The following is a 23872-nucleotide window of genomic DNA, read 5'->3' as shown; positions in this document are numbered from 1 at the left end:
TAGCTGAGGTACAAATTTTATAGGTTCTTAGACATTCTGCTCGTAGTTGAGCGTGCAAATATTTTAAATTATAAATTACATTATAATACTTCACACAACACTATATCTCAATAGGTACATTGCAAAATTACAGTAATAAAATGATCTTATATATAAAAATGAATCGCAAAATGTGTTGGTAAGCGCATAACTCGAGAACGGCTGAACCGATTTCGATAATTCTTTTTTTATTATATTCCTTGAAGTACGAGGATGGTTTTTATGTAGAGAAAACGTAAATATGTACCACGGGCGAAGCCGGGGCGGACCGCTAGTTACAAATAAATATTATGTCAATTAAGTGCCATATCACACTAGCGGATTGCGAGCGGTTTCAAAGCGGAGCGGGTGCGCAACGAATACGTTGCGGGCGCGCAACGAACACGCCGCGGTTGCGCAGCGAATTCGTTGCGGACGCGTCATTTTGTATACTCTCGCACAAAAGCCAGCCCTTCCGCCTTGCCTAACTTCCATTCAATATTTCCATCGTTTCTGTAGCACTCAATTTTTTAACCGTACTGTGGAAATGCACTTACTTAACAGTTAACTAAAGATGTAATAACAACTGGAGTTGTTAAAAAAAGGTGCTATAAAATTGAATTACTAGGACTTTTAGAATGTACCATACATTCCAAAAGTATGTAACGACTGACCAGTATAATCTCTCCCATAGCAACGTATGTTATAAAGAGATTTTGTGAACCTAATTATGAGCAAAGTGATAGTGAGTTGCTGGTTGCTTGATAAAATTTTCTATTCACTGCTATTTATCTAATAATAAGATAGCCCTGTTTTAGTTAAGGAGCTTTAACATTTATTTCACTAATGAACTTTCTTAATGAGCAATTAAGTTATCTGATTGCATTTCGACCAAGATTTAATAGATAAAACAATACCCTAAACATTAACATGTTATGAAACTCGTAAAAAATAATGATCTCATAATTATTATACTATCACAAGTTATAAGTAACAACCAGCACGGATTCCATTTTGTTAATGAGTGTACATGACTGCGACGTAAACGTTGCGCATCTGCCACGCGTCCGCAACGAATTCGCTGCGCAACCGCAACGTATTCGTTGCGCACCCGCTCCGCTTTGAAACCGCTCGCAATCCGCTAGTGTGATATGTCACTAAGATGTCAATTAATTTAAAATTACTATTATTGATTTAAGAAGTCACAAATATTACAGTATTGCTTTGTGATTAGCCAATTTGTTAACCTTGTCCGGAATATATTTACGTAGTTCCTTAAAATCGTCTGGTATTTTATTAAAGATAGTAATACTTTTAAATATTATACTATTTTTCGCTGTATTAATTCTACACATCGGAAAGTTTTTTTTTTTTTTTTTTTTACTCTAGATAGGGAAGCGCTTGACCACAATCTCGCCTGATGGAAAGCTAGATGCGGTCTAAGATGGTACGCGCTTCCCTAGTATAGTTTGTTCTGAAATCTGGTCATTATTTCAGTATTATTTCTCCTTTTTTCTTGTAATATTCGGGGTGCTTTCTTACAAATAAGCATACATCCCTTATATACATACATGTCAAAGTTAAGATTCGCAGCTTAACAAATATTGGTTTACAGCTGTCTCTTTGTCTCAATCCTGTTAAGGCTCGTACGCATTTTTTTTTGTGCTATGAACACCTTTTTTTTTTTTTATTGTACAATAGGGGAGCGCTTGGCCACAATCTCGCCTGATGGTAAGCTGAGATGTGGCCTAAGATGGAGCGCGCTTCCCTAAAATGTACCTGTTGGTTATCACAAGATTGCCCCCATAATATAAGTCCATAGGAGAGAATTGATGATACATTTGCATGATAAGCACTTAGGGCGGCCTCCATTGACACTGTGTTCCTGAGTCGTCTTACTTACGTGACAGAGCAAAGTTACAATATGCATCAACTCAACCACTTCATATCTAGCGGAACTCGTTAATTGAGCAATTTTATTTATGTCAGCGTTTGATTGCTCTCTTGAGTTAATGACACATTTATTTTCTTACATTCATTTCTAATGAGTAAAATTGACAATTTTGTAATTAACGTGTGCATTAAGATGCCACTGTGTTCATCACACATCCACGTTAAACTCACTTCCTTGTACATCATTACACAACAATCTTAATCTTAATCTTAATATCTTAATCTTAATACTATTATAAAGGCGAAAGTTTGTATGGATGTATGGATGTATGGATGTATGGATGTTTGTTACTCTTTCACTTAAAAACTACTGAACCGATTACAATGAAATTTAGCACACATATAGAGGGTAACTTGGATTAACACATAGGATAGGTTTTATCCCGGAAATCCCACAGGAACGGGAACTATGCGGGTTTTCCTTTGAAAATGCGCGCGAAGCCGCGGGCGGAAATCTAGTATTTAATAATGCCATTGATGTGTAATAAATGTTTACTATCACGCTCAAATATGGATACACATAAATTTACTGTTTCGCAGAGGTTCAGGGTCGAATATGTAAGAGAGAGCTTGTCCTTCCACCATTCTTTAAGAGCTTTATAATTATATGTGTTAACACTCCCTGGCTTCAATGTCCTTAAACTGTCGCAGCATTTCGAACAGTGACATCTTTTAACCAATACAAAGGCTAGATAACCGCTAACATAAACAACTGGTTGATTTTCAAAAAGCTCAAACCAGTTGTCATCTGTTTCGGGTTCAATGTCTGGCAAATGTAAAATAGGATCACTATCATATACATCATCTATATCAAGTGTAACTGGATACGAATGTTCTGATTCAATTACATCGTCGACTTCGGCATTTTTAAAAACTAAATCATGAAAATCTAAAATAAGTTGATTTTCGTCAATTAGCTTCTCGAATTGGAGTACTCAATTTTGTCAATATGCTAGTTTTGAGGGCTGCCGTAAAATGGTGACACGTTGGATTTTGATTCGTTGGCGAATGTTGCCTAATTTAATCGAAAAGATTCTCTAGTGTCTTGGTTTAATTCTTACCTGTAAAAGATTGATACACCTGCCACGATTTGATTGATTGTAACCCATAATTGTCTGTGTACTCAATTGTTGGTAAGCCAAATAAATAAAAACAACAACCACGCAGACAATGTCGCGGGCACATTTTATGATTACAATATTTGGCTTCCGCGCAGACAAACTAGTTCCAAATACAGATACAGCTGGGGAATTTATTTGAAAGCTTTCAGTGTTCGATAGTCTATTTATTGATTGAAAGATTTAGTTAGTTCCTGAGATTTGCGCTTTGTTTGTTATTGTGCATAGTCACTGTTGTGTGATTACTGTAAATGTCATGAACCTTTATTAGAAGTATATATACCCTTTTCATAATATAATAAATTTTATAAATAAAGTTTGACTAATCATTGTTTTATTTTTTTCAGATTTTGCAATGCATCGTTTCTCAGATGCAAAAAAATTCCCTGAGAGATTGAAAACTTGGGTCAATCTTGTTGGAGGAAGATTTGAAACATTGTCAGCTATTGAATATTACAAGAAACAGGTTATTTGTGACATACATTTCTGTGAAACTTACAGAAATCGAAATAATCGGTTGAACGCATTGGCAGTTCCAACACTTCATCTGCCTGGTAAGCCTTTTAATTTTGACTCATGTTGAGTTTATTTTATTAATTGTGGTGTTTAATGTTCGAGTTGGATTTGAAACCACCTTTAACTTACAGACAAGATTTATAATGTACTAGCTGCTCCGCGCGGTTTCACCCCCGTGGCTCAACCCCTGTTGGTCGTAGCGTGATGATATATAGCCTATAACCTTCCTCGATAAATGAGCTATCTAACACCGAAAGAATTTTTCAAATCGGACCAGTAGTTTCCGAGATTAGCGCGTTCAAACAAACAAACAAACAAACTCTTCAGCTTTATAATATTAGTATAGATAACCAAGAGTACTTCTTAGGTCATTGGCATCAATGTTTCCTTCACTAATTACATCATCGTATCCCATACCTGGATAAAATATAGCCTAAGTTCACGGCCAATAGTGTAGCTTCCCAACGGTGAAATATTATTTAAATCAGTCAAGTATTTTCGGAGCCTATTCAATCCAAACAAACTATCAAATCTTTACTTTTTATAATATTAGTATCAATACCATACAAATCATGTTTCTCCCTTTTAATTCTTGTTCACTATATCTATATCTACATCGAGTTGCTTGGAAGAAATCGCTCACGAGCGATAAAGCCGCTCTTTGTACATCTCTATTACCTATAAGCTATCTTAACTATGTAACAAAATTTATTACTATGTATGTACAAAGAGTATTTCATTCATTCATTCATTCATCATGTTGTGGCACATTATAGTACGACATAAAAGAGATGAAATTAATTATTTTGGAACTAATTCGTTTTTCATTACCTGGCAACCCTGAATTGCCAATGTAGCTGTCAAGTTGAATAAAAATTTGTTGTTTTTTTCGTGAAGTGGAGAATTATTGAGATAAAATTGTTATTTAGAACAAGAAATTTAAATAAAAAAGGAGACATCATGAAAAAGGTTAAACGTAGCGGTGTCCGTGATGTCGTGTATAAAGTTTTTATTCGGTGTTTGTCCGAATTTCAAGCTGGAAAGTTATTGACTGATTTGGAAAACGTTTACAAACGTACAGCAGAATATACCGGTGAGATTCCATTTATTTTTGTTCAGTACTACGTAAAATAGAATATTCCATTAGTGACGAGTGTTTAATGTATGTATGTATGGCGATTATTACGTTTTCGCAATTTAATTTGAGGTTATTTGTATGTAAACAAAAACTTGTTTTTATAGTGCGACCAGCACAATTTGAGTCAAGAAGTTATATCCAATCCAACCAGCCTCAAATAAAGTACCTAGTTTAGATTTTACTACATAGTATAGTGATAATTGTTTTCATACAGCTATTTATTAATCAATCAAACCATAAGAAAAAAAATCATATTTTAGATTTAGCTTACTAACTACTTACTAGTGTAGCGCAGGGACGCTGGCCTCCTACATTAAAAAAAAATTAATAAAATAAAGGAAGTTTTAGTTTTAAGCTACTATAAAAATATGTTAAATGTACTATTTGATTTTATTCATCTTAATTCGTTTGTTATAGGGGTTTCTGAAAGCACAGTACGCAGGATAGTAGAGGAAGGGAGTAGAAATGAAGGCAAATTTTCAACGCCAGCCAAACATAGGAGAGGTACTTCGAAACAGAGTGATGATCAGTCCTTTGAAGGAGTAGAATATTTAGATTTTGATGAATTATATTAATGTACAAAATTTATCTACAAAAAAAAAATAAAAATATGTAGTTTTCAAATCGCCTTGTTTTTTTTCTACCCGACGGACCCAGAATGTGTTTGAGCTGCATGTATGCTTGTTTGTTTGTATGTTTGATTCTATGTGCGCCTCTGCAGTCTAAACACTTGACCGATTTTTATAAAATAACTAATTCCAAATACATTTAAGTAAAATTTGACCTAGGTAGGTCAATTAAAATACTAATGTATTTTTGTCTTAAATTTACACTATTGCTACAATGAAACAATTATAACGGTTTAAATCGCGGTATTTATTTTAGATTATATTATATAGATTTTTAGATTTTTATTCTATAGTATCAAGATCGCTTGCGTCGCAGTATCAGTGTTGCTATATGAGCGACGGTGGCGCCCTCATTTATTTTCATCTCTTTTGTGTCGCACTGTAGCTAATAGAGTAATTGTAATAAATTTCAGGCCTAAATTTGAGTCAAATCACATCAGGACAAGCTTCAACTTCCACACAACATAATTTAGAACCTACTTTAATACAGCAGGAAAATTCAGGTAAATATTTGAAATGTTTTAAACTATATAATAACTAGAGGTCCGCCCCGGCTTCGCCCGTGGTACATATTTCGCAATAAAAGGTAGCCTATGTCCTTTCTTGGGTATCAAAATATCTCCATACCAAATTTCATGCAAATTGGTTCAGTAGTTTAGGCGTGATTGAGTAACAGACAGACAGACAGAGTTACTTTCGCATTTATAATATTAGTATGGATATCAATGATTTTGATTTTATATTTAACACAGTCACCATTACATTCCAGTTAAAAATTACAATAATTGCTTGATAAATAATTTTATCATCTGTTTTAATTTAATTGAAACTAGCGGTCCGCCCCGGCTTCGCCCGTGGTTACATATTTACGTTTTCTCTACATAAAAACCATCCTCGTACTTCAAGGAATATAATAAAAAAAGAATTATCGAAATCGGTTCAGCCATTCTCGAGTTATGCGCTTACCAACACATTTTGCGATTCATTTTTATATATATGAAATAATATATTTTCAGAACCATCTGTGAGCCATGATACTTCAGAACAACCATCACCATCATTACACAACCTGCTGCCTTCAATATCGCAACCTATAGCTGCAGGTAATGGCAGTGTTTATCATCTACTAATGAACAAGTTGTCTTAATTTATCTGTCTGTTTGTTCATGCATGATCACAACTTTACCATCAGTCTGATAAATAATACCTCGAGATTTAAAGAAGCTTTAAAAACTTAAAATAAATTGTCAAAATATTGTGTACTAGCTATTTCTTGCAGTTTCACCCGCGTCCCGGACCAATATCTTCTCGTACCTATTTTTACCCGACTGCCAAAGAAGGAGGGTAATGTTTTTCGAGTGTATGTAAGTATGTATGTATGTCTTTTCCTTTGTGACCACCTGTAGCCTAAACGGCTTGATGGGTTTTGATGTATGAGGTATCGTTAGATTTGTCTTGATTACGGGAGTGTCATAGGATACATTTTATCCTAAAAGTCCCACGGGATAAAGACATAATAATATTTTTTCTAAATTTCCCTTTAAAAAAATATGTATACGGTATCATTAGATTCATTTCAATCACGGGAGTAATTAATATAGGATACGTTTTTTCTCAAAATTCCCACGGGAACATGTTAATTCTGCGTCAACGCAAAGCAACTCATGCGTTAGCAAGCAAAAAGATAGGGCGTGGCCTGGCATGCGGCGCGCGGCGCGGTGCGGAGGGGGATATGCTCGAGTATACAGCCCGATTGCGGGCACACGCATGAGGGCACACGTCGTTGACGGTCGTCTCTAAATAGCGATTTTTTCGATACTTCGTCGTCTGACGCGAAACTTATAAAGTATAAATAACTCGTTCTTTTTTTTTTCTTTCGTGTTTCTCTCTTTAAATTTATTCGTTCTTTCTAATTAATTAACTCGTTCTTCCGTTCTTTTTTTTGGTTCTTTCTTAAATTCTTCATATTAATTAATAATATAATAATAATTATTAATAAAATAACTAGGTAGGTAGATATTTTTGGTTAGTTTAAGTAACATACTTTTAAACAATCCTCACTTATTCTTTTTGTATTTTTTTTTTAGTTATAGTTCAACTGTTTTTTTTTATTATTATTAAGTACTTCTCCATTAGTACTGATTTTTTCGGCAATAGGTATCAGATCATTTTAAGAAATAAAAACATACAATATGGGATTATCTCGCAAAACAAAAAGGGCTCAGGCTCGGGCTTAAAAATTAAAAGCCGAATCTCCTGAGGCACGCGAAAAAAGGCTTTTAGAAGCAAGAGTAAGAATGTCCCAATGGTACAGCCAACTTTCACCTACTTCACGTCAAGAGCTTATAAATAACAAAAGTACCCGTAGACGTACTTTACAAGCACGTGAGTCTAGCGTTGATAGGGAACAAAAGCGGCGTAGGCTTGCAGCTAGCAAATCTGAAAAGAGAGCTGCTGAGTCCCCGTCGTCTCGTATGACACGACTCCAGCAGATGCGGGAATATGCCACAAACGTTCGTGAACATGAGTCTCCATCATCTCGCGCTGCTCGACTCGAGCAGATGCGGGAGCATGCGGGAAATGTTCGCGAACACGAGTCTCCACCAACTCGCGCTGCCCGACTCGATCAGATGCGGGAGCATGCCGAATTAATTCGTGAGCATGAGTCTCCATCATCCCGCGCTTCTCGACTCGAGCAGATGCGAGAGTATGCTGTGCAGTCTCGTAACAACGAATCACCTGGCTCGCGTTTAGAAAGACTTTCGGCTATGAGGTCACAGTCTCGTGTTCGACGGCAGTTGTTTACAAATAGTGATGCCACATTCAATGAAGCGATTTCTCAAGTGGCGGATGTGGTGTGCTACGTATGTCATAAGCTTCTATACAAGAAACAGTCACGCAGTATCTTAACTGCTAATATTACTGTTCTACCACAAAATGTTTCAGACCGCATAGATTGTTGCAATAGATGCGCCAACAAATTGTCAAGGAATCAGTGCCCGTCAAATGCATTTTGGAACAACATGACTGTTGCACCTATTCCGCCTGAAATTGAATGTCTATCAGAGATGGAGCTGCGGCTCATTTCTCGGATAAAACCGTTTATAAAAGTGGTGCGTCTGGGTGGTCGTTACGGACAACAGGGATTTAAGGGGCAAGCCATCCTCTTTGCACAGCAAGTTGAAGAGATACCTGAACAGCTTCCATTGAATATAGCAAATGCGGGAATAAGTGTGGTCACTGAAAATTTAGATAACGTGACAAACAATCGACGATACTCGGTAGACATCGAAAAAATTAAGAAAGCATTAGAGTGGCTATTGCGAAACAATCATTTGTACTCTAATGTGCAAATTAATACTAACATTACCAATGAAGAGATACGGTCAAGTATTCTGGAGGCAGTTATCACATTAGAAAATGCAGATCACATTAGAAATGAGCCAAAAAATCACTTCAAGGCTTTGGGACATGACCGTCACATCTTGCGTGGGTCTTTTCACCAAGGCAGTGATCGGTTTGAAGAGGAATCCCGTGGCCGCCAGTGCACGGCTAATGCCGCCACGGCTATCGCCTACTCCAGTTCCAAACCATTAAATGAATGGGCCCCATCTGACTTGGATCGAATTTTATTAGCTGGTAATACATATTTCAACAGGTGCATGTCACGACTTGCAAACAGACCGCAATTTTTAAATACTGAAGAGCTATTACCCGCAGTTTCTGTGGCCGCTACAGAATTCGAATTAAATATACAGCCCGATGTTGTCGTTGGAGTTGTTAACTCGAGTGCGCCATCTGACGTTCTTGAAGGATACTTCCCTAATTTGTCTTCGGGGATTGAATATTTTTTTACAACACACGATAAAGGAATTATTACATGTCAAACAAATATTGCATTGGCGGTAATGAAAGTAATCGTCGAACGCAATCAGTCTCCCGATGTCGAGATCCCAGAATATTACTTATTCGACTCACATTCTCGGGGACCCAAAGGTTATGTTGCACCTAACAGAGGAGCCTCCATGTTGATGAAGTTTGCAAATCAAGGCGATTTATGTCAACATCTTGCTGTTGCACTACAGGTAAGAGGCCATCGAGATATGCAGTATAGTATCACAGCTATAAATGCAACACCCTTGGTCATCCCAAATGAATCGCCAGTACTGAATGAACAACACGACACTCAGATAGTTAGCGACGGCAATCTGAATAGCAGTGATCCTGTTCACGAAGAACACGCGTTTGTTACTACAGCTCTTATGCCGATTGATACTAATATTCCAGATCTAAACGAAGTTGTTTCGAACGCTAATACCGTAGAAGAGAGACCAATACCTATCTACGAACTCAAACGGAAAACTGTGCCCCCGGTCAGCGTCTTGAGAGAGCAAAGAGCAGAAGAGCTAGCGTGGATAAGGTTATTCCCAGATGGTCGAAATGGGCTTAGGGAACAAAGACCCGTTCCAATAACACCGCTCGATTACTACCAAACTCGAGTGATGAGCAATGACAAACGGTTCCAATTTAACGAGTACATATTTTACGCCCTCTCGTTAGTAGAACTTTGCAAGGCTCAACAAAATGTTTCAGTCTGTGGCCGGTTGCGTCAGGATGGAGCTGAGCCCACAGATGTTGTACAAAATGTGCACCTGGTAATGCGCAACATACGTGGCACGTCCGCGTACTGGCACAAAGCGTATACGGATCTTCTTGCCATGGTGAAAAATTTAGGTCCTCCTCATTGGTATCTTACTCTCTCTTGTAACGATTTAAATTAGCCCGACATGCTAAAAGCCCTTTTAGTTGCCGATGGCCGCCCAAATTTTTCTTTTGAAGATTTGACCTTCCTTGAAAAGCAGCACCTTGTCGAGTCTTACCCAGTCACGTTATCAAGACAATTTATGTTGCGCCTAAACACTTTGTTTACTAGGCTGAGAAGAGAAGAGGATCCGATTTTAGGAAAGAAAATTATTGATTTTTGGTGGCGCATAGAATTTCAGCTACGAGGTAGCCCTCACGTTCACATGGTTTTATGGTGTGCTAATATGCCGGCTTTTGACACCCCTGAAGGTATTCAGTTGCTGGAGCGTGTTGTCACGTGTGAGGTTCCCGACGCTGAGGACGACTCAGAGATGCATGATTTAGTCGTTCAGTTACAAACACATCGACACACTCAAACATGCTTCAAAAATAACCGAAACGTTTGTAGATTCGCTTTCCCGAGACCAGTGTCTGAAAACACTACAATCTTAGACGACGAGCAAGCAATGAGAAATGGTGGAAGATTTTATATATTAAAAAGAACAGATTCGGAAACCATGATAAACTGCTACAATTCGAGATTATTAAAACTGTGGCGCGCCAATATTGATCTACAGCCTTGCGGGTCAGCTTTAGGTGTGGCGTACTACATCTCAAAGTATATCTCAAAAGCTGAACCTGCAGAGGTCTCTAGATCAATAAGGCAAGCTATAAGTGCTGTAAGAGACCGCGGTGGAAGCAACTTAAGACGGCTGGTTTTTGCTATCCAAAACGCAATCTTGTCTCACAGAGAAGTCTCTGCCAACGAATGTGCGTTTCGATTGTGTCATTTAAAATTAAGAGATAGTTCACGTAAATGTGTTTTCGTAAACACTTGCGCGCCTGAACAAAGATACCGAATGCTTAGGATTGACACAGAAAGTTCCGAACCGTACAAAAATGTATTTGATAGGTACGTTCACAGACCTCTTTCTCTGGAGCAACTTAGTTTAGGTGAGTTTGCGATTTGGTACGAGGTTGTCTCTACTAGAAACGATACAGAGGAGGATGAACAAGATGCTGATGCCTATGATGCTGAGGATGAGGACGTGTCTAGTCGTCGATACATTACCTTATTAGACAACGTAGGTAGGATGAAAAAGCGGACACGTCCAGCTATACTCCGAACGCGTTATTATACGCTGTCTTCAGACCCAGAAGCATATTACTACTCATTGGTCCTGACTCATATTCCGTTCCGAGCAGAGGAAGAGTTGTTGGATGGTTTTAATACTGCAAAAGAAGCTTTCTGGGCCAAAAGGCATCGACTACGTCCGCTGCAAGAAGGTTTTGACGCCGAAACTATGATGCGGTGGGAAACTGAGATCCAACAAGCTATAAGCCGCATTGTGGCAGAAAACTTGGCAGCAGGAACCGTTGAGGAACAAAACGATGACGCAAATGACAACAATGACGTTCAGCCTATTGAACACATACTCGACGACGGCGGTCATAATATTATGATCGAAGAAGTCGAAGATGAACCAACTGACATAGGCATGCCAGACAATCAGTTTGAAACATTTGTAGCTTCATTGAACATGAGTCAACGACAACTGTTTCAAAAAATTTCCCAAAAGTTATTGGACGTGTCGAATTCTGATCCGTTACTAGTTTTTGTTACTGGAGGAGCTGGTACCGGAAAAACATTTACCTTAAAAGTTATGACTGAACAAATTCGTAGGTTGAGTAACACTGAAATAGGTAAAAACGTGATTGTTACTGCACCAACTGGAGTAGCAGCCAGACTAATCGGTGGAACTACACTGCATTCCACTTTTGCGCTACCAATTGAAAAGGGAAGAAATGAAACATTACGCCCACTAACAGGTGAAAGGCTGCAAAGGGAGCGACAAAAGTGGAGGCATATAAATTGGCTCATCATCGATGAAATATCAATGGTGCCCTACTTAACACTGCGAAACATTCACATTCGCCTCCAGCAACTAAAACAGGATCAAGGGAACTTTGGTGGTATCAATGTAATTTTGTTTGGAGATCTCATGCAGTTACCACCAGTTTCCAGAATCACCGGTGGTTCTTACTGCTTCCGACAGCCGTCGAACTTAACTGGTGAAACAAATCTGTGGCAATTGTTCAGCTTTTGTGAATTGCCACAGAATATGAGACAGGCAGGAGACAATACCTTTGTGGACATTCTCAATAATATTCGTGTTGGTGAGTTAACGATGGACCAACTTGAGATCCTGGACAGCCGCAGAATTCCACTAGAGGGTCCATTTGCCGATGGAGAGGCAGTTCAAATTTTCCCTACTACGAAACAAGTCGATGCTTATAATTCAGCCATGACTAAAAAGTTGGGCAAATCGTTAAAGCTCTACCAAATAAACGCTGTTGACATCTCCCTAGAAGCTAAAACCTACGGTCAGTGCCCTCGCAAACAATACATTTCTGACGACCCGAACAAAACAGGGGGCATTCTCGGCACACTAACTATTGGAATTGGATCTCGCGTGATGTTACGCCGCAACATCAATGTAAACCACGGTCTGGTGAACGGTGCTATGGGTATCATAAGAAGAATTGAGTGGCCTTCTCTTCGCAGAGAGCAGTTAGAACCAGGTGAGTTACCGCAGGCAGTATTCGTAGAGTTCGACGATCGTTCTGTTAAGGGCAATGAATTGGGTGTGGGGGTTCGCATAGAGCCCTCCACTGTCGACTTTGATGCGCTTCGCGGACAAGGGAAGATTGAACGTCGGATGCTGCCTTTGATACTTTGTTGGGCTGTAACGGTACACAAACTGCAAGGTACCACCTTGGATCGGGCTGTCGTGGACCTATCAAACGTGTTTGCAAAGGGCCAGGCTTATGTAGCCCTAAGCCGTGTTAAAACACTTGCTGGGTTAGCAATAAAAACACTTGACCCAAAAAAGCTGTTGGACCGGCCCCACGACGAATGTTCTTTAACTGAACTTAAACGTTTGCGGGATCTTCAGCAGTAATGACTCACCTAATTCTTTTTCTTCTTCACTACCAACAGCCCAGATTGGCGGTAAATTTATGTTGCGGAGTAACATCACTCGTAATCTAAAGCCAAATGTCGTCGAAATAATTTAAAATGGTACTTACATATACATAGTCTTCTACATCTACAACATTTTCGTTAAATAAAAACAGCTAAAAAGTTATAAATAAAAAAATTATTATTAAAAAAACAAAATACCCGACTGCACACTAAAAAAAGAGTAAAACAAGCCCCACAATAATATTGATCAATCAAATGCTAAAAACTAATTATGTAATACCGTTTAAACAATACCTATATTAAAATACACTACAATATGTGTTCGTAATCGATAGTTAAATAAACAGAAACTTATTTTGAATACAAATTTACTGAATATAATTTATAAATGTTGATGGAAAGCATCGCAGGCGGGGACCACCTTGACCGCCACCAACGAAAATTCTGCTAAATGGTGCACAACCGAAATGACTATAAATAAGCCTCTGTTGGTCCCCGCCTGCGATGCTTTCCATCAACATTTATAAATTATATTCAGTAAATTTGTATTCAAAATAAGTTTCTGTTTATTTAACTATCGATTACGAACACATATTGTAGTGTATTTTAATATAGGTATTGTTTAAACGGTATTACATAATTAGTTTTTAGCATTTGATTGATCAATATTATTGTGGGGCTTGTTTTACTCTTTTTTTAGTGTGCAGTCGGGTATTTTGTTTTTTTAATAATAATTTTTTTATTACAAAATAAAAGTAGCCTAAGTTATGCTTTATTACATCAGCTACCTGCCAATAAAAGTGCCCGTCAAAATCGGTCCATCCGTTTTAGAGATTAGCCAGGACAAACAGATAGACAAAAATTGTAATAAATGTTATTATGGTGTTTGTACCATATCATATGCATGTTGTAAAAAACGGTTATTTCAATATTACAAACAGACACTCCAATTTTATATAGTTGTATGTGTGTATAAAAGATTTATAGATATAGATGTATATATAACTAGCTTTCCGCCCGCGGCTTCGCCCGCGTTTTCAGAGAAAAACCCGTTCCCGTAGGATTTCCGGGATAAAACCTATCCTATGTCCTTTCTCGGGTATCAAAATATATCTATACCAAACATGCAAATTGGTTCAGTAGTTCAGCCGTGATTGAGTAACAGACAGACAGACAGAGTTACTTTCGCATTTATAATATTAGTACTAGCTAAAAAACCCGGCTTCGCCCGGGAGTTGATATGAGATGACGTGGTAGAGTCGAAATAAAAAAATAAACTATGACGTAAAAAGTAAAAAAAAAATTTATTGAAAACGTTTTCTCATTATTACAATACTTGTTTATAAACAACATTTTTCATTTTATTGTCCGGAGTATATATACATAAATTTTTCGGATTTCCTACTCTTGAAGCAAGCTACATATAGCTGACCGTGAGAGAAGCAGGATTCTTTGAGGTTAATGTCACAATATTTTAAAGTTTGTCCTTGCGCTTTGTTAATTGTAAAACTAAAGGTTAATTTTATTGGAAACTACAGTCTTTTAAATTGAAATGGCAATTCCGAAGAGATCAGTGGTATTCTAGGTATAAATACTGTCTGTCCTTTGGTCTTTCCAGAAATAAGTTCAGCTTCAATGATATTATTCGATAGCTGTTTTACGATCATTCTAGTTCCATTACATAATTTTGGGGAGTTGAGATTTCTGTGTAGTATGATTGGAGTTCCAATTTTCAGACGAAGGCAGTGTAATGGCATTCCTGGTACTTGTAAAGAGTTTAGAAATTCAGTGAGGAAGTTGACACTTTCTTCAATAGATACCATCGTGTCGATCGATTTATATATTTTCTCTTCATCAGGTATTTTCTTCAGAATATTAAAATTGATATCGTCAACAATATTATTTTTAGTGGCCAAAATTGCTCTTTGAAATAACCACTCTGCATTAGTATAGTTCTGAATAATATTTGGATAAATTTTGTCGATTAGTTCGTCTTCAGTAGTAGCTATATTACAGAAATCACTGTTAAGTTCAATGAGGCCGGTCGTTTGGTCAGTAGGATATGTACCTTCGCCGATTTGTAAAAGTATTTTAGCAAATTGTGCTGTTGTTTCATCTCTTGATAATTCAACTCTCATGTTTTTTGTTAATTGCAGTATTTGGACTTGTAGCCAGAGATGTGATTTTTTCAAGCATGCATTGATATCGTCTTCTCATGTTGTCTTGGGAATAACTGGAAGTGTTTGTCGAAAATCTCCTGAGAGTATGAGTAGAGCTCCTCCCATTATTTCAGAGTTTTTTCGCAATTCTTGTAATGTTCTGTCCATGGCTTCTATAAATTTTTTATGGGCCATGGTGCATTCATCCCAGATGAAAATTTTAGCTTGTTTTAGAATTTACCACGTCCAGATTTTCCTGAAATTTTACATACCGGGAATTGTTGTTCGGCTATATTCAATGGTAGTTGTAAGGCAGAATGGGCAGATCGTCCTCCTTCCATAAGTGTGGCTGCAATGCCAGATGATGCTAGTGCCAGTGCGATGAGTTTTTTAGCACGTATTTCCGCCAGTATTAGATTTATGAGAAACGTTTTACCGGTGCCTCCTGGTGCGTCCAAGTAAATAATTCCACCAATATCGTTATTTATCCGGCTCATTATAACGTCGTAAACTTTTTTTTTATTGTCATTGAGAGTTGTGAGCATTGTATTCAAGTAGTTGATTGATGTTGTAACTTTTTTCCTTCATAATTTCGTAGTTTAGCACACTAAAAGCATTTCTTTGTGGTGCTGGCATTCCAAGTTCTACTTAGGCTTGATTATTTATTGCTAAACATTTATCTTCTAAGCGAATGAGTGTTTCATTGAAGATCTCGTCATTGAATTCTATAGTCAGTTCAGGATTAGCTTGTCGGACTTGGTACAATATATCATCACTCATACTCCTTTTGAAAGAGTCCCATAGCTGTTTTGGGTTTGATGGGTTACATGTTGTTAATATTATAGGGAAATTTCACGAAAAAAACCCACAAATAACTTATTTCTATTTCGTTTCAAAATCGAGAGTTAATTAAACACACTATTAAAAATACTCACACGTGATACTTCTAAATAAAGGCTCACAGATAACTTCTCTTATTTTCGTTTTGAAATCGCTCGTTTCGCTGTTCAAATTAAACTAACTCTGGTGAGCGACACCGGGCTCTTATATATTCAGAGAGCTAGGCTCTAGAATATTCGAGAAAATTTGAAAATATTTTCTCTCTCACACCTTCTAGAGTATTCTGGTCACTATCGTCCGCCATAATAAAAGGTTCTATAGCGGTAGCATTTGTACTAAAAGCGCGAAATTTTAAAACCTAAATTTTTTAAGGTTTTGAGAACTAATTTGGATAACTAAAATTATGTCGCTTTAACTCCAAAATATAAGTTAGCTAATGACGTACAAATACACAAAATTTAATAACTTTATTATAGCAACAAATTAAATTTAAGACTTTATTGAAATTTGCTCGCAACGCTTTTGGAAATGCAACCCAAACAATCGTTGTCCTGAATGAAGTTCAAATATTCGATAACAGATGGCGCCACTATGTAGGGTTGGAAAGTTCCTTATATCTTTAGAAACACGCCCTTAGATTAAAACGGGAACTTTCTAGCTTCTGTAGCGGTAGCGTATGTAGTAAAGGCGCGAAATTTAAAAACCTAAATTTTTTAATACTTTGAGAATTAATTTGGATAACTAAAATTATGTCGCTTTAACTCCAAAATATACGTTAAATAATGACGTATAAATACACAAAATTTAAATTTAAGATTTTATTGAAATTGGAATTTTAAATTTCGCGCCACTACTACACATGCTGCAATGGCTCACAACTATGGAGACTACACACTATGTCTATTGGAGTGTAATATAGTCTCCGAAGTTCAAATATTCGATAACAGATGGCGCCACTGCACTTAATTTCCAAGTTGAAGGGTCGGAAAGTCCCTTATATCTTTAAAAACATGCCCTTTAGATTAAAACGGGAACTTTCTTGTTCGAGGGGGGATAAAGGGCTATCACACCACATAAGTCCCTTTATCGTGTCGGGACTCCTTTTTAAGTTTTATCGGCACGCACATTTTATCGACTTAGTTTTATTATATATATAGATGATTATATAATAAGGGGTATGAGTGAAATAGAAATGTACAATCATATGTAATTTCAAATTTCAGATCCATCTCAAACATTTTCTTTGGTGAACAACATGATGGAACATAATTACAGTGCTATTAGCAGACCTAGAAGAAAAACTGTGAAAGGTATTAATTAATTTTATTATATACTAGCGGTCCGCCCCGGCTTCGCCCGTGGTACATATTTCGCAATAAAAGGTAGCCTATGTTCTTTCTCAAGGTCTAAAGATTATCTGTGCTAAATTTCATCAAAATCGGTCCAGTAGTTTATGCGTGAAAACCATACATACATACAAACCTTTCCTCTTTATAATATTAGTATAGATCAATGGTTAATAGTCAATAATTAATATCTACAAAAATGAAATTTCACAAGATGTGGCTTTCGTGTGTGTTTTCGGCTTTTTCCTTTTCTATATATATGAGGAGCTTCTGTTCAAAAGGAGATAAATCCACCATAAGAGAATTTTCAGAAAAGCAATATTTCTGATAATTAGCTGAGTAAAGGTTATAGTTATATTTAAAAAAAGGTGATGGGTAAGTATCAACACAACAGTTCAAAATCATGGCAATAAATTTTTTTTTAATAGCATGGTATTTTATAAAAAAATAAAAATATTCGGAATTATCGCTTTTTGGTCCGAATTTCAGATTATAACTCCTTTTGTTTCATATGCTTTGTAAATATCTCCTTTTGATTCAGATAACTTTGTAAATATCTCCTTTTGACTCAGATAACTTGTAAATATTTTAATACCGAAATAAAACATTAAAAAATGGTTAATTCTTTATTTTTATTCTTATTATTATAGAAAGACACAAAAAAATAAAAATTACACTCGGACGTGCCCCACATCAGGTTCGAGGCGTATACAGCTGTTGTCATCATCATCACAGACTCGGTGTTGTTCAGTTTCATCATCACTATCAACAGCGGTATTAGCATTGTTAGCTAAAATTCTTTTATACCAAGATAATTCTGTCAGTTCAGGCCATTCATCTCCAAATTGCTTCTTTAGAAGGTTTTCAACATCCTTTTTTTTAGCAGCAGATAACGCATTCTGAAACCCTTCCAAGTTATCCAAACTCAAGGCATGTCTCTTTCCTCTTTTCAGAAGAGACTCATATGCTTCACCGTCACACTCAAATCTGTAGTTTTCTAAGGATTTTATCTTGCAGTCTGCCACATTTCCTCTTTTTGGTTTTGTTCTTTTTAGAAAGATACGCTTCATTTTTTGAATGCCTGTTATATTTTTGTAATGGCCTCCTAACGATTTAATGTCATAAAGGGACCAATGTTTATTTAAGATCAGCACCTTACCATGGTTTTCAAAAATTTTGTGGTATTCCTTTGGTGTAGTAATTACAGGAAATTTCCTAATTTCTTTCTCCAACCGACCAAAGACCCGGTCAGCTGGGAGGAAGCTGTGGCCTCTGACAGGGAATGTTAAGTTAATCTGTCTCAAATGTGGAGGTGCATTGTTATGTAGCTAGAACAAGAGCATATGAATGATATGGTTGTTCTTGTTCTGGCCACCACAGCCATCACAGAACAGTCTCAATGTTGTTATTTCAGCAGGTATATCGAGTCCATTCAAGTAAGTGTACAGAGCGGAACCAATTTCCACTGACCTGGCTTGAGTCTCATTCCAAGTAAAAAAAGTTGGTTTTTTAGACTTTAAGTCAACTATACAAAAATTGTAGAGACTGACTTGCCGGGAGTAAAAGGCATCCTGGATAGAAGTTCTCGGTAGAGGTTGGACCTGCTGTAGGTCAAAACAGAAGGATATACTCCCTTCTACTTCATCCTTCATGTACTGATAGAAAGCATTAGCCCGGAGTTTGTGAACCCTTTTTTCTACCATTAATATTTGTTTCTTGGCTGGATCACATTCGTTTTTTATTTTGTTAGACCAAAGGGTACAAACATTACAGGCATCAGAGGAAGGGCATGAGAAGCCAATATTAAAGTCTTTATAAAATATATCATAAAACATTGATCGTGATACCCTTAAATTGGCAGGAACAGAACTATTGTAATACCTCAACAATTTGGCACCATTCAACTCTGAACTTAAATAAATTCTTTTACTTTTTAATCTATTATAATGACTTTCCTTTGCTGGCAGTGCTTTAAGAAAATTTCTGAGGCTCTGTTTTTTTTCTTCACTTTTGGTAGATCTTCTGTCCCCTCCTCTGTTTTCTTGCGGAAGATCTCCTTTGTACGTGGATGTGTTGATAGTTTGCAATCGTTTGTTTGTTACTGAGAAAGTAACCTTGAAAAATTCTTTACATACAGTTACCATTTTGTTCTTTTTTGATAACAAATGATAGGAGCAAGACATTTTTCTGTTTTTAAGCCCAATTCCTAAACCACCTCTTCTTCTCTGAGGTTCATATGATGTCATTAATCTCGTCAAATAAACATCTTGTTTGACTTTACTGTTTTGTGCAAAAAACAACTTTCGGTTTTTTATAACATTCCGAAGTGTTACCGAAGAACATTTGAATTTACTGGAGGTCTTGTGTTGACATGGCTGCTTAAAATTAATTCCAAGAGGATCCTTATCTGTGTACCTAAAACAGAAAATTATCAAAGTTGAAGACCATACTGTGATCCTTTGTACTAGAACATGAACAGTGCTCAGTGGCCTCATGGTAAAGAAAGTACTTACGTCTTCTTTTTATAAGTAGACCGATCTTTTCGTTGTTTCTTTCTCGGACCAGAATTCAACTGGCCTACAGTGTCCATTTTACAAAAAACACACGCTGAACGGATGTAATTGTCTATTTTATAATCTTTTTCTAAAAAAATACAGAATAGTCAACGCGTTTGGCAGAAATCACAGGAGAAATTGACATGTGAAGTGACTGACGAATGACGAAATAGAAAAAAATAAACTGTTTTTAATCATACATTTTGTAGCTCTGGATACAAGCTCTTTTAACCGTCTTTGACATAACAAATCGATTTTAAAATAATCGTAGTCGAAACGAAAGATCTCCTTCGAGAGATAAAATACGCAACTCTGATAACAAAGTTAAAACTGTTTGGATAATTATTAATGGTGAAATGGGCAAAAGCCGGACAAATAGTACCATAAAACTTGTAAATGCTGGCAGGGTAATTGACAAAAGTGCTGATGTTGCGCTTGCTTTTGAAGATTTCTTTAGTAGTGTCCCTGTTAGTATTACTAAAAAATTAAATTCATCATCAGTGCTTGCGGAGTCCTATTTGAGGGACCATGTTGCGGAGTGTAATGTATTATTTGAATTGCGACATGTGACTGCAGATGAAATTGTTAAAACTTTTAAAACATTAAACTTAAAAAAAACATGTGATCTCTGGGGAATGTCTGTGAATTTAGTAAATAATATTATAGAAAACATTGCCAACCATTTAGCGTTTATATTTAATCAATGTTGTGACTGTGGTATATTCCCTGATTTATTAAAGTTTAGTAAAGTTATTCCTTTATTCAAAAGCGGTGACCAAGAAGACTGTAATAACTATAGGCCTATTTCTATTTTACCAACTTTGAGCAAAGTCTTCGAGAAATTGATTTTAAACCAATTATGTAGTCATTTTGTTTCAAATGGTTTACTGCACGCCAAACAGTTTGGTTTTACAAGGGGGCGCTCTACCACTGATGCTGGAATAGCTCTTTTGTCACATATATATAAAGCATGGGAAAATTCAAAGAATGCTTTGGGGATATTCTGCGACCTTTCTAAGGCTTTCGACTGTGTAGAACATTCCACTCTATTACGGAAACTAAATTTTTATGGTATCAAAGGTTTATCTCAGGACCTCATAGCTTCATATCTTCAGAACAGGGTACAGACCGTTGTTGTTAATGGAGAGAAATCTTGCGGTGCGCCGATTAACATTGGTGTTCCGCAGGGATCTATCTTAGGACCGTTTTTGTTCTTAGTGTATATTAATGACCTACCTTATTATTTGCAGGATATGTGTGAAATAGTACTGTTTGCAGATGATACCTCATTAATATTTAATGTGGATAGATATGACACAAATGTTGACGAAGTAAACTCTGCTCTTTTACGCATATCTAATTGGTTTAATGCTAATAATTTATTATTGAATGCAAAAAAAACAAATTGTGTAGAGTTTATCCTTCCAAATGTAAAAAAGGTCAAAAGGGATATCATTTTAAACGGGGAGGTATTATACCCTGTCGAGTCTACTGTTTTTCTTGGTTTGACACTAGATGAGAAGCTACAATGGGGGACCCATGTTGCCACCACCGCTGCTAAGCTCAGCTCAGCTGCATATGCAGTTCGAAGAATAAGGCATCTCACCGATGAAGATACGGCTAGATTGGTTTATTTTAGTTACTTTCATAGCATTATGTCCTATGGAATTCTACTATGGGGCAGGGCTGCAGATATAGAAACTATATTTATATTACAGAAAAGAGCCATACGCTCTATATATAATTTACGTGCTCGGGACTCACTAAGAGATCTCTTTAAGAATATTGGTATCCTCACTGTACCATCACAGTATATATTTAATAATGTTTTACATGTACACAAAAACGCGGACTTACACACAAAAGTAGGAGATAGACACTGTTATGGCACAAGGAATAGAAATAAAATTGAAATGCCATTTTATAGGTTAGCTAAAGTTAAAAATTCATTTATGGGCCAAGGTATACGTTTTTACAATAGAATTCCTCATAGTATTAAAGAGTTTAGTAGTGTTAAATTTAAAACTTATTTAAAAAATGTATTAGTTCAGAGAGCCTACTACAGCATTAAGGAATATATGGAAGATGAAAATCCATGGAGGGTTGTCGCGTAAGAATAACAGGACAGTTCTTTGGCATATTATGATAATATATAATATTATGTAGTTAGATGTAAGTAACATGTAATGTAAAATTATATTGTATATGGACATGACTTTAAAAGAGCAACTATGGAGTTTCTTGCCGGTTCTTCTCCATAGATACTGCTTTCCGAATCGGTGGTAAATTTAAAGAATGTAATGACGATTCAAAAGTGCTTCTGGAAGAAGTCTAATTGAATAAATAAATGTTTGAGTTTGAGTTTGAGTTTGAAACGAAAATATCTCCTTTTGTACCGATAATTTTGGTCTAGTCGACATTTTATATGAAATATATCTCTTTTTGTTCAAAACATTTATTTCTAAAAATATCGTTCGGAATTATCTCCCTTTGATTGAAACTTGAAATTTGAACGTCGTTTTTGTATTGGAAATATAGCTTTTTGAAGCAAAATGTGTGCACAAGTTGGTGTATTCGAACATAGAGAACAATAAAAAAAATAAAAATGTAAAGTGGATTTATCTCCTTTTGAACAGAAGCTCCTCATATGTTTTTAATTTTTATTCTAAAAATATAGTTGTTGGACCTATGATAAAACATTATAGATGAAAATAAAAAAGACATAAGTTTTGAATGCCTCCAATAAACCTTCAGACACATAAACTGAAAGAATAGAATAAATTCGATTGCTCTGGCGGGTCACGAGTGGCTGAGTTGGTAAGGCATCCGCCCCGGAATGGCGCGAAGGATGCGGGTTCGAGTCCCGCCTCGTGATCGAATTTTTTCTATTCTTTATAAATTTATGACTCCAATAAAGTTTGCTTATTGTAGATATTATTTATTGACTACTAGTGGTCCGCCCCGGCTTCGCCCGTGGTACATATTTCGCAATAAAAGGTAGCCTATGTCCGTTCTCGGGTATCAAAATATCTCCATACCAAATTTCATGCAAATTGGTTCAGTAGTTTAGACGTGATTGAGTAACAGACAGACAGACAGAGTTACTTTCGCAATTATAATATTAGTATGGATGTTACTCAGGGATAATGTGGCTTTAAAATGGTGAAAGAATTTTTAAAATCGATCCAGTAGCTTTTGAGCGTAGTCATTACAATCAAACAAACAAACATAGTTTTCCTCTTTATAATATTAGTATAGATAAACATATTTTATCATACAATGTTTTGCCAAGGTAACTGCTTAAGTGGTTCGCGGCTATACTACACAATTTCTAAATTGAGCATTTTTCCACAGATCCAGCAGCTCAACTGCGCACGAAGATTAAGCAACTGCAAACTGATATTATGCGTTTGCGGAACAAGGGGGAGTCTTTCAAGGCAAGATTAAAAAGCGCTGAAGACTATTCAAACAATACCCTCTTCAAGCATTTCGCTAATTAATAATTTTAAGAATACCCGCACGACTCTTTTTAAGTATGCAATTGCAGGCTGCAAAAAATCCAAAAGGGCGTCGTTTCACGACGGAAGAGAAAATATTAGCGCTTTCACTTTATAAGAAAAGCCCGAAATCGTATTCATTGTTAAATAAATATTTTACTCTGCCATCGGCTAAATCAATGAAGCGCCTTCTGGGATCCATTAAAATAAATGCCGGGATAAATCCTATTGTTTTTGAAAAAATAAAAAAAACACTTAGCGAAAAAAACGAAAATGATGATGAAATGATAAAAGCAAAAATTATTTTAAAAACA

General features: G+C 36.5%; 3 protein-coding genes and 1 long non-coding RNA gene across 4 annotated transcripts; 3 read left to right on the top strand and 1 right to left on the bottom strand.

Annotated features, from left to right (window-relative positions):
- Positions 1–3271: 3271 nt before the first annotated feature.
- Positions 3272–23830, top strand: LOC149475223 (uncharacterized). The gene is made up of 5 exons (XM_089713771.1): positions 3272–3643; positions 5786–5875; positions 6389–6475; positions 17384–17470; positions 23416–23830. Exons 1-5 carry the CDS (start codon positions 3445–3447, stop codon positions 23559–23561), a joined length of 609 nt encoding a protein of 202 aa, XP_089569897.1. The 5' UTR covers positions 3272–3444; the 3' UTR covers positions 23562–23830.
- Positions 4381–5747, top strand: LOC149475226 (uncharacterized). Its single transcript, XR_016318117.1, has 2 exons — positions 4381–4698; positions 5161–5747. It is a non-coding gene; the product is annotated as an uncharacterized LOC149475226 (long non-coding RNA).
- Positions 10421–13868, top strand: LOC149475225 (uncharacterized). The gene has a single exon (XM_089713742.1). The coding sequence runs from the start codon at positions 10421–10423 to the stop codon at positions 13136–13138; it is 2718 nt and encodes a 905-aa protein (XP_089569868.1). The 3' UTR covers positions 13139–13868.
- On the bottom strand, positions 18767–20336 carry LOC149475224 (uncharacterized). Its single transcript, XM_089713770.1, has 2 exons — positions 20020–20336; positions 18767–19921 (listed from the first exon to the last, which is right to left on the bottom strand). Exons 1-2 carry the CDS (start codon positions 20094–20096, stop codon positions 18835–18837), a joined length of 1164 nt encoding a protein of 387 aa, XP_089569896.1. The 5' UTR covers positions 20097–20336; the 3' UTR covers positions 18767–18834.
- Positions 23831–23872: the final 42 nt, after the last annotated feature.

This window comes from Colias philodice, chromosome 31, assembly GCF_061535455.1.
Source record: "Colias philodice isolate Cphi_HAF_F1 chromosome 31, ilColPhil1 Martin Lab GWU primary, whole genome shotgun sequence".
Classification (NCBI taxonomy): Eukaryota; Metazoa; Arthropoda; class Insecta; order Lepidoptera; family Pieridae; genus Colias; species Colias philodice.
Note: the sequence above shows the minus strand (reverse complement) of the source record. Positions and strands in the feature narration are given on the sequence as shown.

Bases quoted from the DNA above. Each gene is read 5' to 3' on its own strand.
- LOC149475223 (XM_089713771.1), top strand. From the start codon at position 3,445: ATGCATCGTTTCTCAGATGCAAAAAAATTCCCTGAGAGATTGAAAACT. The intron at 5,876-6,388 runs GTAAATATTTGA...ATATATTTTCAG, and splicing joins AATACAGCAGGAAAATTCAG to AACCATCTGTGAGCCATGAT. The intron at 6,476-17,383 runs GTAATGGCAGTG...TTCAAATTTCAG, and splicing joins ATCGCAACCTATAGCTGCAG to ATCCATCTCAAACATTTTCT.
- LOC149475225 (XM_089713742.1), top strand. From the start codon at position 10,421: ATGCCGGCTTTTGACACCCCTGAAGGTATTCAGTTGCTGGAGCGTGTT.
- LOC149475224 (XM_089713770.1), bottom strand. From the start codon at position 20,096: ATGGACACTGTAGGCCAGTTGAATTCTGGTCCGAGAAAGAAACAACGA. The intron at 19,922-20,019 runs GTAAGTACTTTC...TTTCTGTTTTAG, and splicing joins TCTACTTATAAAAAGAAGAC to GTACACAGATAAGGATCCTC.